The 17,617-nt window shown below is 33.3% G+C and overlaps 1 protein-coding gene across 10 annotated transcripts in view; it reads left to right on the forward strand.

Annotated features, from left to right (window-relative positions):
- The window catches only part of USP45 (ubiquitin specific peptidase 45), a 58,442-nt gene that overhangs the window by 25,313 nt on the left and 15,512 nt on the right, over positions 1–17,617 (forward strand). For 4 of the 10 annotated variants that reach the window (XM_042253370.2, XM_042253372.2, XM_004011252.5 and 1 more), the window contains exons 8-14: positions 776–906; positions 2,186–2,273; positions 11,043–11,124; positions 12,986–13,077; positions 14,623–14,679; positions 15,011–15,154; positions 16,427–17,093. In XM_042253370.2, coding sequence (XP_042109304.1) covers positions 776–906; positions 2,186–2,273; positions 11,043–11,124; positions 12,986–13,077; positions 14,623–14,679; positions 15,011–15,154; positions 16,427–17,093 — 1,261 coding nt within the window. Of the gene's footprint in view, positions 1–775; positions 907–2,185; positions 2,274–3,093; positions 4,807–5,540; positions 6,304–11,042; positions 11,125–12,985; positions 13,078–14,622; positions 14,680–15,010; positions 15,155–16,426; positions 17,094–17,617 lie in introns of those variants that run through there. The other 6 variants (XM_042253374.2, XM_042253375.2, XM_042253377.2 and 3 more) reach the window with 6 other exon arrangements.

Genomic DNA, 17,617 nt, shown 5'->3' on the forward strand with positions numbered 1-17,617 from the left:
ATTTAAGTATTTCACAATTGAAGCTGTGAAGTTAGTATATGGCAGTCAGATATTATAGCTGATCACTGTAGGTTTGTGTCATTCTAAGAGGGAAATTTTCAATCTTAGATCTTAGTTTTCTAGGACATAATAGTTGACCTGAGTGGTGGGACTATCGGTATAGATCACTGCTCTTTCACCACCTGTTTTCTTTGGGCCTTTGTAATCTGTATGCCTTTTCTTTCTTTTCCATACCTTATTGTGGCTCAAACCACCAGTAATATGTTGAACAGAAGTGATAAATGTCTTCGTCCCCAAATTAGGGAGAAAACACTCAGTACTTCATTATTATTAAGAGTATGCATAAAATAAGTACAAGGTTATGTATTTTGTGACATAATTCCCATTCCTTATTTTATTAGTAAAATATTTGGAAACAGAAGAGTATGGGGTTTTGCTCATAAATGTTTATGATTATTTGTGAATATGTGCAAATAGCAAGTCAATGAGTAATTTTAGGAGAGTACATGAAGGGACAGTTAAAAGCAATGAAAGATTGGTTTTTCACTCTCAAGCTAATAGTTATATAAAGTAAAGGGCAGAGGATATGAGAATACCTATATTTTTCAAGGTAAGGCATTTAATTTCATTTTTTATATAGTTATCTTGTATATGAGGAAATAAAGCTTTTTAATACACTTGAGATGGTTTAGTCATTTACACAGTATTTTAAAATTTTACACATTTTATTTTAAAATTGTTTATTTCTGACAAAGAATTGATCCTGTTTTTAAAGGACCCATTAGTGGTGGAACTTTCAAGCCCTGGACCATTGACCTCAGCCTTGTTCCTGTTTCTTCACAGCATGAAGGAGACTGAAAGAGGACCACTTTCTCCCAAAGTTCTTTTTAATCAGCTTTGTCAGAAGTGGGTACATCTACCATCTTAATATGAATGATCATGAATTACGAAGCACTAATATGCTCATCTGGGCTTCCCTGGTGGCTTTGATAGTTAAGAGTCTGCCTGTGATGCAAGAGACGTGGTTCGATCCCTGGGTAGGGAAGATCTCCTAGAGCTTAATATGAGTAGTTTGACACTTACTGTGACGTTGCCGTTATGTCTTAGACTACCAAGAGAAAGGGACTTTCCAGGTGGCACTAGTGGTAAGGAACCCACCTGCCAATGCAGAAGACATAAGAGATGCAGGTTTGATCCCCGGGTTGGGAAGATCCCTTGGAGAAGGGAATGGCAACCCACACCAGTATTCTTGCCTGGAGAATCCCATGGACAAGAGGAGCGTGGTGGGCTATAGTCCATAGGGTTAGCGAAGAGTTGGACCTGACTGAAAGCCACTTAGCACACATGCAGAGAAGGAACTAACATTTGTTTAGTTGCCACTGTGTGCTTTATGTAAATTATGTCTCATAATGCTCTGAAGATGTGATTGTTTTCCCCCATTTTATGTATAAGAAAACTGAGACTGCCAGAAGTTGAGTAGCTTCCCTTGCTCCATGTAAGGGTTTAAATAGATGTCTGTCCTGACTCAGAAGCCCATTATGTAATACCATAAAGTAGAAAATTATAGAATTATAAAATCTAAAAGTGCCGTTATAGATCATCTCGCTTAGTTTTCTTATTTTTTAAGATGAGTTTTCAGGCATGCAGAGTTTAAGTAAATTTCCCAAGATATTGCCAATATAGTTAAAAACAAAACCCTTATGTGCCTAGAAATAAACATGTCATAAAGGACCTAGCTTAGCTTTAAAGCATTCATTTATTCTTTCCTAGAAATTTGAAAAAAAAAGTGTGTGTATGTGTGTGTGTGTATATATATATATATATATACACATATATTCCTAGTTTTGTGATATTCTATGGTGTGTCATGTACCTTGAGGGTGTCCCCAAATTCTCAAGATAAAAGTTCAGAATACTGTACTGTGAAGCTTGACACATTTACGGTACTTGATGTGTAGTCACTGCTTAATAAATGTTAGCTATATTGTTTTCAGTGTCCTGAAGATCTCATCCTCATGGAAACAGTAACCATATTTTGTGCTTCTCTTTATAGAAAAAAGAGTAAATTGAACCTTTGAATATTGAATATATGTTATTTCAAGGTGATTTTAAATAATAGTAATATATTATTGATATAATTACTTTATGTATTTATTTTCCTTTCCTGTTTTGTTTTTAAATCATAGGGCCCCTGCATTTAAAAGTTTTCAACAACAGGACAGTCAGGAGCTTCTTCATTATTTGCTGGATGCAGTGAGGACAGAAGAAACAAAGGTCAGATTTCTCAATGTTTATCACGTATACTCTTTAAGAAGAAGGTACAAAATTGAAGGAATTTTACCAAAATTTTAATGTACAGTTGAAAGTAATTTGACTTTTTAAAAAAACTATTTTGTTTATCCTCCTCCCCTTTTTTGCCCTGCCTACCACAAAATTATTTTTTTTATCATTTTACAGCTCTATTATCCTTTATTAGTTTGTATACTTTGACTATAAATAATAGAAATTAATTAAAACTAGCTTAAATAAAGAAAAAGGAATCTAATATTCCAGATAAATGGGGATATAGGACAGGAAGTTTTTCAGCAATCCAGAAAGTATTCTCCTTTTCCCCCTGGTTTCTCTGGCTCTGTAGATTTTCTTTATGCATGTCTCTGCAGACTGAGTAACTTCTTTGCTTCCCTGTCTGAATGGTAGCTCCTAACTGCCATGGCTTGCATGTTGCAGCTCCACATGTATAAAGATGAACTGGCTGCTTGTGAATCCTAATTTTAAATTCCCAAAAGAGAGAAACCTCATTGTCCCATGTTGGGTTAGAATTCACTCAGGGACTAGAGGATTGGAGTCCCAGCCTCCTGAGTCAGGGTCTGTTGAGTAAAGAAGATCTAGATAGATTTCCCAAACAGTATTTACTGTAACCCTGTCCCTTAATTTAGTGGCTGTTGGTTGACTCTAATATTAAATTAGTTATTTACACCTTTTTTGGTGGGGTCCTATGCAAATAGGATACAGTTTTTCAGAGAAAATGCCAGACATTAAAGATGTCCAGTATACAGTACATATCCCCCATTTCCTCCTTTCTCGCTTGGAGCAGACCCTGCTAATCATTTCATCACCGTTCCACTGAGTCAGGATTCAGTCTCAGAATCATTCTCGACATAGCACTCTGGACAGCTCCTGCCAATCTTAATTGTCGTAACAGGTGAAAACCCTGTTTCCTGTTCAAGGCGAATATATTTCTTCATCTATATGTTAATATGCAGTAGAACAACCAGGTGCAAGTGAAATGCTGATGTGCTTGTGGTAGGTGTTTCTTTTGTTACTATGAAGGGTGGTATCTTTTCTTTTTTAATTCTGCTTTGTTGGAATTGTACATGACATTGTAGTGTTTCTTTATTCTGTATGGCCAGTTTTCAGTGAAGAGACAATCATGATTCTAATAATTTCTCATAAGTTATCTTAAAGAATGAGTTAGTTACCAAACAGTGTATATTACAGTTCTATCCTTAATTGGCTGTTTATAGGGTATCATATTAAATGAGTTGAATTTCCACTTCATTTTAATGGGGCTTCCCTGGTGGTTCAGATGGTAAAGCATCTGTCTGCAATGCTGGAGACCTGGGTTTGATCCCTGGGTTGGGAAAATCCCCTGGAGAAGGAAATGGCAACCCACTCCAGTACTCTTGCCTGGAAAATCCCATGAACAGAGGAGCCTGGTAGGCTACAGTCCATGGGGTTGCAATGAGTCAGACACGACTGAGCAACTTTACTTTTTACTCACCTACTGTTTAAAATCAGGTCTGTCGCCTCTGAACAGATTGTCATCTCCTCAAGGAATGGTATTCTATGTGCCTTGCACTTAGTAGGTGCTCATTTAATGTTTGTTCAATATGTTGTCTGTGTTTACTCTTTAAATGGACAATTTCATTTACGTATTGAATTGGGAAGAAAACAGTTTCTTAAATGAATAAACTAGCTAGTTTTGGGGAGCATTTGTACTTATTTTGAATATGTTATAATGTGAGTAAACTGTTAAATTGAAGGGTAGTTCTGCATTATGTTTTACCTGTAATTTGTTTTGAAGAAATCAGTTAAGAGTAAGTTTTGGTAACATTAGCACATCCCCCTGAGCTAATAATTCATTATATTTTCTTAGATCTGGAAACTGATACCATGAGTTTGGAGATACAAACTTAAGTGTTTCAGACTACCAAACAAATGATCTAATTCTATACAATACTGCCGATTAAACTTTAATTTTAGGAACTTCCCCTGTGGTTCCATTGCAAGGGATACGAGTTTGAGCCCCAGTTGGGGGACTAAGATCCCACATGCTGCACAGTGTGGCCAAAAAAAAAAAGGTTTAATGTTAATGCTTGATCATCAGTGACTAGTATAAATATACATTTTAAGGTTGCAATTTAAAATGTAACCATAATTATTTCACTATTTGAAAAAGTATTGAATCTGATTGACTAATTGATATTCTTATTGAAGGGATTGATACAATAAGAATTGATATTCTTATGGAAGGGATTGATACAAGGTAGCCAAGTAGAAAGAGATGCTCTGTGTTAGGAATAGTAAATGCATTTTGACCTTCTGAGCCTACAGATGACACAGTAGTTACTTTAGGATTAATTGAAGCCATCAGTTGCTAGAATGATTTTTTTTCTTTTCCCCTGAGATTTACAGGAATATGTTTACTACATAGTGGTCATGTATCATTGTAATGGAATTAAAAGTCACCTTTTTACAATGTTTTTCTCTGTTGCTATTACAAATAAAACAATAAAATCTATCATTGTATTTTTTTTTTTCTATTTTACTTTCATTGATGGCATTCTTTGTTGTAATTATTCTTTTGTCGTAATGATGCGTTGGGATTCACAGTATCTTGAAAACTCAGGCAGTACAGCAGGAAACATTAGTTTTTGAAAGCTCTTATCTTTCTTCCTCTATGTGAGGCTTTTAGATGGAGTGGCAGAATTAAAATGTCAAGTCTTGGATCTGTTCTGTCTCGTAAGCAAGGCCGGTCGTGCTGGCTGTACAGTGAGCACCCGGGCAGGAGCTGCATTGTCTGGCCTGGGAACTCCGCAGCTGTTAATCGGGCTGCTGTTGTAGTGTGTCAGCGCATGTGTTCTTTGATTGAAGGAAGGCTACAGCGGTATGTCTGCCACCAGACTCTTCCAGTGATGGTTAAAAAACGGCTGACCTCCTTTCATCTTGTTTCACTAAGGTCTTTTTCTTATGACTATGAAGTTGAGGAATATAAGTCCCTCTTGCTGAGCAGAGAGATAAAAGGGATCATTTGTGGAAAAATTGTAAATTTTTTATATGTGAAATAAAGTCAAATTCACAATAAGGGCTTCTTTTATAGGCAGTCTTTTCAGCTTAGAAATATATGCTTCTTGACTTTTTTTCCTTTTAGTTTGAGCTATCACTAAATTAATGGTATTATTACATTTTTATTATCAAAGATTTATCACTTTAATCCATTATTAGGTAACATGCTTTTAAAGGTAGAATAGCTCTGCTAACTTAAATTATGTGTTTTGCATTCTTATTTTTAAAAAGAGTTTAACAAGGAGGTTTGAACTGGTTGAACCTTGATACTGCAAATTGATTAATGTGCTGCAGTTGTTAGTAGCTCTCTGACCAGTCTTTTTTAAAAATCTAAATGGTTCAAAGCACAGCTCTTAACAATGAAAGTTGTAGATGGACCTAAACCCATTTATTTTATTCAACTTGATGAACTACCTTTTAACTAACTTTAACAGTTTAGAGCAGAGAATGTAAATTTGTGGCTAGGATACAATAAAAAAAAAGCAAATGTCTAATAGTTTAGAAGTTAAGAATTTAAACAGCTTCATTGTTTTTACTCTTTTAAAAAAGAGTGATATTACAGCTTACATATCAGTGTATGGTAAAGGCTCATTAAAAGTCATGTCTGAATTAGTAAAATGTTCAAATTGTAGAATAAATTTATAGACTTGTAAGTTGAATTAGAGGTCTTTAGTTGCTTGAGAGACTTTTTACAGTTATATCTATAGATGATATTTATAGGTAAACATGGGTATTTATGGCATCTTTCATTTAAGTCCATTGAATATTTCTCTTGCATATCTCTTGCACCATTCTAATTCGCTTCTTTTAGTTCAGTGTTCTCTTTTCAAGGTAAAAAAGTCAAGTTTACCTCAGACAGTATCAAAATGATATCAATTTTCAAGTTTATTGAGTCTGAATTGGAGATTATTTCAATATTTAATAGCTTCTGGGACACATATTTCAATTTCCTTCACATGTAAGTATATTTTAGGAGTGAATAACATGGTATGGATTGTTGTATGTTTACTTTTATATCCTACTTTGTATATATTTAAATTTTTAAATCTAACATTAACTTTCAAAATACACTTGAAAGAGAATAGTGAGCAGTTCTAGGAAATACAATGTGCTGATCATAGGCTAGTTAATAAATAGAGCTTACTTTCATAATTATTGGGGAGGAATATTAAAAACTAATTATAAAACATATCATACATATGAAAGAACATGTACAAATATAGTTTAAAGCATACTATAAATACTGTTAGCACTCCTCCCTACCACCACCCCCAGAGTTAAAAAATAGATTATTAGTACCATAAAAGCTACCTGTTTCTTTTTTTCAAATACTTCTTCCTCAGCACAGGTAACCACTATTTTGACCTTTACAGAAATCATTCCATAGTTTTGAGAGCTACTTCTGTATGCTTAAACAATATATTGTTTAGTTTTTGAAAACTGAGTAGCAAGCACAAACTTAACTGCCTTTATTGGATGGTTCCCAAAAGATGAGAGAATCTCTGGAACATAGTCTGGCTTTGGCTTGCCAATTTACAAGACCTCTTTCTGGGAAAGTCAGTAGGCAAGGTCATGAATGTGTTCTGAGTCACACCTGTCAAAGTCAAGGTCAATTAACAGAGATTAAAAGAGACCAGGTACTAGTTCTCATCCCAAAAGGTTGGAGACTGCTCTGTGTTTTCTGCTTCTGAGTTCATCATGGCCCACATCATGACTCTCGGGAATAGGCCCAAGCAGAACAATTCTGGGGTGGTAAATTGTGTCCTCTTCTGATCAAGGTAGCAGAGCAGGAAGGGGAGATGTAACATTAGCAGCTCATTCCCTGTACATTCTGTTCTCAGAGAAAAACATGGTAGAATGGCAGAAGGGATCTTGGTGTCAACAATATGTCCATCTTGTAAGTCTCACTGCCCCAGTCTAGATTGGTTGCCTCCCACATTAGAAGTGCAAGCATCATTCTGAAATTCTTCCTAACTGTCCTCTGGGAATTCTCTCTGACTCTCTTACATGATGTCCCTGCTGTTGCCTGTAAACCACTTTGTTATCTTTCTTTGTTTATGTTCTCATTTGGTGATGTGTGTGTATACATATGTATATTTCCTTTTGATTCTTCAAAAAGTGGCATATACTGATCCATGACCCTGTCTTTTTGAGGTGACATATTGTAGCAACTTTCCATATCAGAAGATAAAAAGTTTCCTTTTTAAAAAAAAAACCTGTTCCTTTATAACCAATTCTAACCATTTCCTTATTGATTGTCCCTTATATGTTGTTTCCAGTGTTTTTGCCTTTATGAACAATGCTCTGATGAATAATGTATGTGTGTTATTTCACATGTCTCTAAGTATATCTGTATAAATATAGAAGTGAGCTTTCTGGGTCACATGACACATGCATGTGTAATTTTGATAACTGTTACCAAATTGTCCTCCATAGTCGTACAGTTTTCACTGTGTCAGCAACATAAGTGTTTTTCCATAGCCTCACCAAAAGACTTTTGTACCAAACTTTAACATTTTTGCCAATCTGATAGGTAGAAAATGGTATCTCAGGGTAATTTTAGTGTACGTTTTTCTCTTTATGAATAAAGCCCAATATCTTTTCATTTGTTCTTATTTTTTTTCCCATATTTCTACTGGGTTTTGATCCTTTGATGATTTCTAAAAGCTTTTTGTGTACTAGAGAGGAAATATGTTACCAAGTTTATCATTTGTGATATGATTTTGCCTATAATGTTGCAATAGCTTTTTTTTTAATGTAATGTTAAACATTTTTTTGTTTTTGAATTTAAAAATCTTAAGTTTTTTTTTTTTTAATGGCTTCTGGATATTGAGTCTTAGTTGAAAAGGCATTTTTAATTTACTTCAAGGTTATAAAAGAATTTCCCCATGTTTTCTTCTGATACTTTTATGATTGACTTTTATCTAAATCGTAATCTATTGAAATTTACCCTGTTCCATGATATTTTCATTTTTCCCATTTGGCTGTCCTATAGCTACCCAAACTATATAATATGCTTTCCCCACTAAATTGGTAGCACTCTAATTATACTAACTTCTCATATTATTTGGGTTTTTTCTAAACTTGCCCTTGGTTGTGTTTGCTTATATGTTTAAGTACTAGATTTAACCTTTCAGTTATGAAGATTTTAATGCATTTGGTCAGTCATCTCTTACTACACTTTCCTCTCTGCCCCCAAGTTTTCATTGCTATTCTTATTTATTTTTTCCATATCTGGGTAGAACCTATCTCTCCCTTCAATCTCTCACATTAAAAAAAGAAAAAACTCTAAAATCTATATACTATTGCCATTTTCACTGGAATTATGTTAAATAAATAAATTGGGTGGAAGGTGAATTGAAATGTTCATAATGATAGGACTTATCCAAGAACATGCTGTGTCTTTCCATTTGATCAAATTTTCTTTTGTATCTTTCAATAGTGTTCCTCATTTAGATATTACACATTTGTTTAGTATATTCCTAGCTATTTTATATTTTCAGTTGCTATTATAGTTTATTTTTTGCTATATCTTCTGACAGTTCTGTTTGTGTGAAGGCGATTGACTTCATTATATTTATATATTCCCTGTTAAATTCTCATTATTATAGTAGCTTTTTATTTCATTTAGTTCCTCTGGCTTTTCATCTGCAAATAATTTTCTCTCTTTTATACTTTTATATCTCTGAGATTTATTTTTTGTCAAATACATCAGGAAAACTTTAATACAGTGTTAAATAGTAGTAGTGAATTGGGGGTATTGAGGGATTTGATCTTATTTTTACTCAGTGTATATGATGGCTTATATTAATTAATGTTATTAGATTTCCCTAATATCTCTGTATTACTAGAATAAAAGCCTCTTGGTCATACTATAATCTTTGTCTGTTTTTTTTTAAATTGTGCAGCTAGCTATATTCTGTTGCTGATATTTTATTTAGAATTTTTTTAGGTGATAGTATATCTGTGTGTACACTCTTGTCAGCTTTTGGTACCAATATTATGCTTCATGAAGATAATTTGATAGCTTCCCTTTTTCTGTGCCCTGGGACATAGCTTTACTGGAGTCTTCTGTGAAATTATTGGAGGTTTGTGTAGGGAATATGTAATTCAGTGACTTTAATGATTTTTTTTTTTCTTCCTTGAAAGCTGGAAAATTTTCTAATGTTTTGGAAAATTATCTATTTTTTTCCCTGAATTTTCAAATATAATTACCTAAGAGTTGAGCAAAGTGGTCTCTCATGATTATTTGCAATATCTTTCATTTAGGTGGTGATTCTCCATTTTTGTTATATGTGATGTTATGCTTTTCATGCTTATGTTTTTTTTCACGCTTGTCTTGATTTAGATTAGTTGGTGGGTTTATTTATCCCTGGTGCCCAGAAAATCAGCTTTTGATTAATTTATTCTCTTCAATTTCTACTTTTTTCCTCTTAACTCTTTCCTTATACTTGTGTTCAGTTTGATGTCCTTTTCTAAATGTATAAGTTAGCTGCTTAATTCATTTTTAATTCTTTTCAATCGATCTACATATATAAAGCTGTTCTGAAGAGTGAAAAGTATCTTGGATTCTGACATATAAAGTTTTCTTACTCTCTGAGAAGATTGCAGTTCTGTTTAATTTCTCTTTGACATGATAATTTTTTAGCAAAAGATTTATGTATCATTTTCATATCAAGAAATCTAAGTCAAACAGTGGTTTCACATATATGAAAACCTGACTTTGCTTACTACCTTTCCCCTCACCCCACTGTTAAAATGTGAATTAGAGAAGATTAAATTTATCCACTAAGAGGGCTGCAATTAGTGTAAAAGATGATAATTTATTGGCTTAAATAAATCTTTATTTTTGGAATATATTTAGTTTTATTCTGAGAGTTTTTCTTGAGGTTAGATCTTTTCTAAACCAGAAGAGGTGTAGAACCATAAGCCTTATCATTTACTAAGTGCTGCTGATGACTTGAACACATGATTTTCATTGACAACTAAATTCAAATAAAATAAAAATCAAGTTCTGGAGTTGTCTTCTTGTTGTGGACAATATTCTGGACTTTAGTCATGTATATAGATATGTTTATGCATATGTGTGTATATATATATATGTAAAATAATCTATATGGAGGTCATAGTGACAAATTTAATAGCTTCTTATGTATTACGACTTTCTTTGTAGATAAGAAATTTCATATGGTCTACTTGTTACTTTTTGTCCTGATTAAGGAGTAAATCATCTTAGGGATAGAGTTGGGGAGAGTAAGGGAGGAAGCAAGAGATGGGGAGAGATGGGGGATAGAAGAAAAAAGGAGAACTTATTCTAAACCTGTAAAAAAAAAATGGGGCTAGACTGCTTGCATTTTGTTGACTGTGAAAAATACTTAAACACAAGAGAGAACCTGTATATAGGAACCTTCACTTATTTGGGGGAGAATCTGGCAACACACAATTATTCATGCATGGAGTTCTAGAACTGGAGTAAAGGATACATTTAACTTTCTAAAAATTCAGTCATTTTAATTTACAGACTAGGGAACTGAGATCCAGTGTATGTTGCTGTTTGAAAATCCTCTTGTTAAGAGGATGAAGCTTGAATCAGTTGTCACTGAAACCAGATTCTAGTCACAGGAACACAGAATAATGCTTTGAAAGGATACATTCTAGTATAGATTCTTAAGAAATTCTTATTGCTTTGTTTTATAGCGAATACAAGCTGGCATTCTAAAAGCGTTCAACAACCCAACTACTAAAACTGCTGATGATGAAACTAGAAAAAAAGTCAAAGGTATGTTGACAGTTTCACTGTTAAGAGTTTTTTCTAGAAGAAAATATTGTAAGTTTCTTTTTAGCGGGGAAGTGGGAAAGGAACTGAACATTATGTGAACTAATTCTCTGAAGTAATGAGAATTTACTTATTCCTGTGGTGGCAAGATAGTCTAATGGGTCATAGAAAATGTTAGAATCTATGTGAATTTAAAAAAAAACTAGTATCAAATATACAGTTTGACTGATGCACTTAAGAGAAGTATCCTATGGGAGATTTGAAAGGTTGTTGAAAGTAGCAACCTCCCTTGGAAGTTTACTTTTATCATACTGTGTCATTTTTCTATAGTGGATTTATGGATATTGGCTAGTCTTAGCTAGGCAAAATGCTTCAGTGTTCCAGAGATTCCTTCAAGGAAATCATTATTTAAGAGGATACTGTTAAGTCAAGCATACGTGTCTACTCCTAGTGTTGACTCTTCATCAGCCAAAATATGAGGCAGAAACAATGATTAACTAACTGATCAAAGCTGATCATTTATAATGATCAGTATTTAAATGTAGGTTTATATCCCATTTATTAACAATTTATTGTGTCCTATAAATATATTCTTCCTTGAAGTAGTAATTCATTTTTAGAAAATGTTTTAAAATATTATTTTTTACTTTATTTATTCTCTTTTCTAATTCTGTTTTTATAGCATTATATATAAAGCATGTCTATATGAACAAATATAAATACATTAAGCTTGTATATAACAAAACTTTATGTGCAGTTGAAGATACAAGATTTTAAAAAATAATAGGTTCTTGGGTATTCTCTGTTCTTTTGTTTTGAGATAGTGCCATCTAGTGCATGTTTAGAATAACTTCGTTTTTTCTTTCACTCCTTTTCAGTTTTGTAATCTGACTTATTTTCAATCCCTTGTACAATTTTCCTTAATGAAACATCTTAGTCAAACATAACTTCTAAATAGTTACCATCATAATTAATAGGTATTTCTTGATATGTCCAGATAAAAATCTGCTCTGTCATTCAGTGCTTCAAGTAATGTTTTAAAATGATTTAAATTGTTTGCATGAAATTTGAGGATAGAGAGCCAAAAAGGATGGAAGAGAAATTTGAAAGAGGAGTGAATAGGTTTAAAAAAATTTTTTTAAAATATATTTTCCCCCTTGGTTTACTGTGAGAAATTTCAAACTTCTGTTAGAATAGTGTGAAGCCCACGTGCCTGTGTGCCCATAATCATGCTTAAATTACACTTGATTCATGTTTCATCTGTTCTCCCCCAATTCCATATTATTTTGAATCAAAGCATAGGCATCATTTTCTTTTATTTATAAATATATAAATATGTAACATATAATATATAAATAGAAATAGAATGATTTTAGCATTTTTATGTAACAAGAGTTAAATATATAGCTAAGTTATTAATTTCCATGTTAGTTCTTTATGCTTTGCAGGGTATACTTGTCTTTTACTACTCTGTTGTTTCCACAGTTAGGGTCCTGGCATTTGTAGCCCTAAATCATAATCTCTTTTCTCATCCCTCTGTCTACCTCTAGGTTAGGCACAGAGGCTTTTCAAAGGGTTTAGTGGGAGCAGTTGACTGTGGTATGAACAGTGGTGATTACTCTACTTATTTTACTTCTTAAAGTTTAAGAACAATCAGTTTGTTATTTATTTGAGACTGCAGTAGTTGATAGTCACATTTTCTCTATAGAATTGTAAAGAAAATTATAACATCATATAGTAAAATATATTATTAAATATGGTCCCAGATTATTCAGATTTCTTTTGATTCAACAGAAAAAAAGCCTGTTACATTGTTAGGTTGATGGTTGATATGTTTTTTGCATTAAAAGTATTATTTTTACAGCATATGGAAGAGAAGGTGTGAAAATGAACTTCATAGATCATATCTTTATTGGTGAATTAACTAGCACGGTCATGTGTGAAGAATGTTCAAATGTAGGTACTTTGGAATTCTCTTCAACACGGACTAGATTATAGTCACATTGTTTTATTGTTTTCTTTCACATGTAATCATCAGCAGTCATTTTTATTTGTGACAGATGACTACATAGTAGTTTTTGAAAGTCTTTAAAAAATACATCCTTCACTGCTAGAAAATAAACATAATGTATAATTTTTTTTAAGTAAATGTTATCTAAATTTTCCTCTTGACACACCTGTGAAGTTCATTTAGCCTATTTTAGTGCTAGCTAGTCATTTGGGTTGAAAATGAAAGAGAAACTTCTGTGAAGAGAGTAGCTACGTTAATATCATTATGCATTGCCCTAAATTGTAATCCCAATAGAAATAATTCAATGTAGTGACATAATTTAGACTGATCTTCTTTAAAAGTTTACATTTATATGACTTGTTCAGTTTTTTCTTAAAAAGCAGACTTGACTCATCTTTGAACTTAGTGATAATTTCATTTTGAATGCCATCTGTACTATAACAGCTTCTTAAGGACTGTATAAATTTTTACAGGTTTTTCAATTGCTTGGTAAGGAATATTTCTGGAACTGTATGGCATATAATAGGTTTAAACTTCTGTCAGATTTTAATCATAAAAGAGAGAGTTTTTATATCTGTCTTCCTATCCCAGATTGTAGAGTATCTTCCCTCTCTAATCTTATAAAATCAGGATTATATATTGTATCTCCTTCAAGCCTATCATAGTGAAGCACAGAATGTGTCATCATGATATTATGGTTGACCCTTGAATGGCATGGGTTTGAACTGCAAAGGCTCACTTATACACAAATTTTTCCAATAGATACTGCTAAAGTCCTACACAATCTGCATTTGGTTGAATCTGCAGATGCAGAATCCCAGATACAAAGCGCCAACTGTGAAGTTATGCTCTAATTTTTGACTATTCAGTGGGATGGGGGTCAGCATTCTTAACCCCCACATTGTTCAATAGTCAGCTCCACTTAGGTTTCTAATATAGTCAACGTAGAAGTTGATTTCTTTTTTCATAAACTATAGAGTATCTTTTAAAATAGAATTATCCTGAAGAATCTTCAAAACACAGTCAAGTTCTCTAGCTTTTCTCATGGCTTTTTCTTAACATTTCATATTTTATTTATGTTATGTCATAACATATGTCATATATTATGGCCCCAATTTCACCAAAAATATACTTATATCCTCAGTGAATCAGTTTTATTATATACAGTTTATTTTAAAAGTTACTTTAAATATTCCACATTAGTCATATTAACAGTATTATAAAAGTCAACTGTGTTGCATTTACTAAAGCTTTGGATTATCTTATTTTGATTAACTGCATATGTGTTGCCATGGGGTCACAAAGAGTTGGATACAACTGAGCGACTGAACAAACGTGTTGCTATACCCAATTAAATTACTATTTCTTCCAGGAATGCTTTTTAACTTAAGATTTTAAGTTTTCCTGGGAAGATTTCTTTAAGAGTTTATAAAACTACATTGTTTACATTAGAATTCTAACTGAAGTTTTCAATGTGTTTTCTTTTTAAGATCTCCACGGTGAAAGATCCTTTTATTGATATTTCACTTCCTATAATAGAAGAAAGGGTAAGGAGAAAAACCTTAAGTCTTTTTGTGAAGGACATTTATAAATTCATAATGTAGGCATTTTTGAGTATATTATCAAGTATCTGAGAGTCATGAGTCTTTATATACAGTAATTGAGTTTGTGCAGTGTATTTGATATTGGAGTTTGTATATGTATGAGTGAAGGATGATATAGTTCCTAATCTCAAGGAATTTAAACCCTTATGCTTTATATTTTGAGAATTAACATTTAGGAAATTATATTTCAAGTGTTACAAATATTAAAAAGTATATGATATCCAGAATTTATTTCCTAAAGAAATTTTGTATTATGTACATGCTATCTATATAGGTTTCAAAACCTGTACTTTTGGGAAGAATAAGTAAATATGGAAGTTTACAAGAGACAGATACTGGTCAATACAGTGGCACTGTTACTGTAGAAAATACTCATCAACCCAGAGCCATCAGGAAGCATTCTTCATCTAAAGATATGGTAAGATTATATGCATTTGTGAAACAAATGCTTTTTGAAACATTTTAGTAAGAAAAATTTTTTAAAGTATACAAAAATAGAGAAAAAGGTATAATAACCCTCCATGTGCCCATTTCTCAGTGTCATAGTTGTCATCTCACAGCTAGTCATGTTTTATCTGTCTGTCTCACATTTTCCTCCTCCTCATCCTAGGTTATTTTGAAATAAATCCCAACATATATCTAAATGTATGTCTCCAAAAGATGCTTTTTAAAGACATAACCATTGTATCATTATTGTACCTAAAAATATTTCAAACTTATTGGACAAACATCTAGTCATAATTTTAATTTCTGTAATTGAGTCATAAAATATTTGCTTTTGCTTTTTCAAGCATATTTGAATTTAGGATCTTCGTCTCATAAATGTCTTTTAATCCACAGATTCCACCTTTTTTTTCTTTGCAATTTATTTGTTGAAGACACGAGATCATTTTTTTCCAGCAGTCTCACCTTCCCACATCAATAGTAATGCATTTTGCATATTGTGGTAGTTCGTTTTGCATGCAGTAATTCATCTAGATGTTCTTAAGAGACGCCTCTGTTCCCTTTGTTTCCTCTCTAAGGCAGTTAGAACTAAAGGCCTAAATAGCTTTAAGTTTGACTATTTAATTTTTTGCAAGAAAACTTTTTCAAGTGATGATATGTATTTCCCTCAGGAGGTGCATATTACGTTTGATATTTCTTTTCCTGTGATGTTATCAGTAATTGATTACCATTGTCTGATCCACTGTTTCACCAGGGACTCACTAGGGAGGGTGACCATGGTGACTGATGAATAAAGCCATATAAATTTAAAGATATCCATTTGAATTTGCACCTTATTAAAAAAAAATGCTTTTTTACATGATATGATTTATACTAGCTTGGCAAATTGATGTATTACTAGATTTAACTTACTCTGTTCAAAAGTCCTTTAAGGGGCAAAAGTACAGAGATTGTGCAGAGGTTTACACTTGAAAAGCCTCCAGCATAGCACTGTTCCACAAAAGTCCTGTTCCCCACCCATAAATAGGTAACCATTAAGTTGGTTCCTTGTGTAAAAGTTTATTTTTAAATTAAAGCTTTTTGTTAGCATACTGTTCATTGTAGTTTGGGTAGATTTAGGAAATGGATTTCAGAGGTACTAGAAATAGTATTTAAATAATTGTGAAATGTTTAAATAAGACTTACTAGCATTTATTTTCAGTAAGGTCACAAGATTCTTTTCTCTGAAAACACTATCAACTTACAGAATCAGCTAATTCATGGCAGAAAATGTACAAGAAAATCTGGAGAAGATAAAGCTGCTGTCATATACCAGAAAAATGAAAGCCTTGAGGTGAATAGAGACTCTTCATTGTTTGCAAGCGTCATGAACACCGAGTTGACTCTGACTGAAAGCCCTACCGATGGCAGTGAGAAAGAAGACAGCCTTTCTGAAAGTAGCGTTGATGCTGACAGCGAGGCTTCGGAGTCTGAGAGTGCTCCGAAACAGACTTTGTTGTTGAGATCCAGAAGCGGATACTACACGCACACAAATGGACACCCTCACTACCCGTCCAAGAGAGAACCACTCACTAGGGAGGGCGACCATGGTGACGAGGGAGTGGCTGAAGCTATTTCTGAACTTCATTTGAGCAGCACTATAATTCGAGCTAGGGATTTTGACAGAGAAAATCAGCCACTAAGTGTTTCAAATAATTTGTGTTTTTCAGAGGACAAGCATATGGTGTCTCAGAGCCCCCAAAATGCTTTTCAGACCCTTTCTCAGAGCTATATAACCACTTCTAAAGAATGTTCAGTTCAGTCTTGTCTCTATCAGTTTACATCTATGGAATTGCTAATGGGGAATAACAAGCTTCTGTGTGAGAACTGTACTGAGAAGAAACAGAAGTACCAAAAGGAAACCACTTCTGCAGGTAAATATTTAGCTTAACTTTTTTTTTTTTAAGTATTCATGGATTATCTGATAATCAGTAACTAGTGGCTTATAGATCCTACATGGAGGAACCTAAGGACCTGTCACCATACATTGGCTGCTTGAAGTCAGGGGTTGTCTTACTCATATTTGTACCTTAGCATTGAAGACACTTGACTGGGCAAGAGAAATTTTCAATAGAATTTTGTCCAAATAAATTGAAGAACAGGAAGTATCCATCTCTGCCTTGAAAATGCAAATTCACATAATCTTATTTCAGGGAACTAGCTATCTCACTAGACAGACCTTTATTGGCAAAGTAATGTCTCTGCTTTTGAATATGCTGTCTAGGTTGGTCATAACTTTCCTTCCAAGGAGTAAGCGTCTTTTAATTTCATGGCTGCAGTCACCATCTGCAGTGATTTTGGAGCCCCCCAAAATAAAGTCTGACACTGTTTCCCCTGTTTCCCCATTTATTTCCCATGAAGTGATGGGACCAGATGCCATGATCTTCGTTTTCTGAAT

Source organism: Ovis aries, chromosome 8 (assembly GCF_016772045.2).
Source record: "Ovis aries strain OAR_USU_Benz2616 breed Rambouillet chromosome 8, ARS-UI_Ramb_v3.0, whole genome shotgun sequence".
In the NCBI taxonomy this organism is placed as follows: domain Eukaryota; kingdom Metazoa; phylum Chordata; class Mammalia; order Artiodactyla; family Bovidae; genus Ovis; species Ovis aries.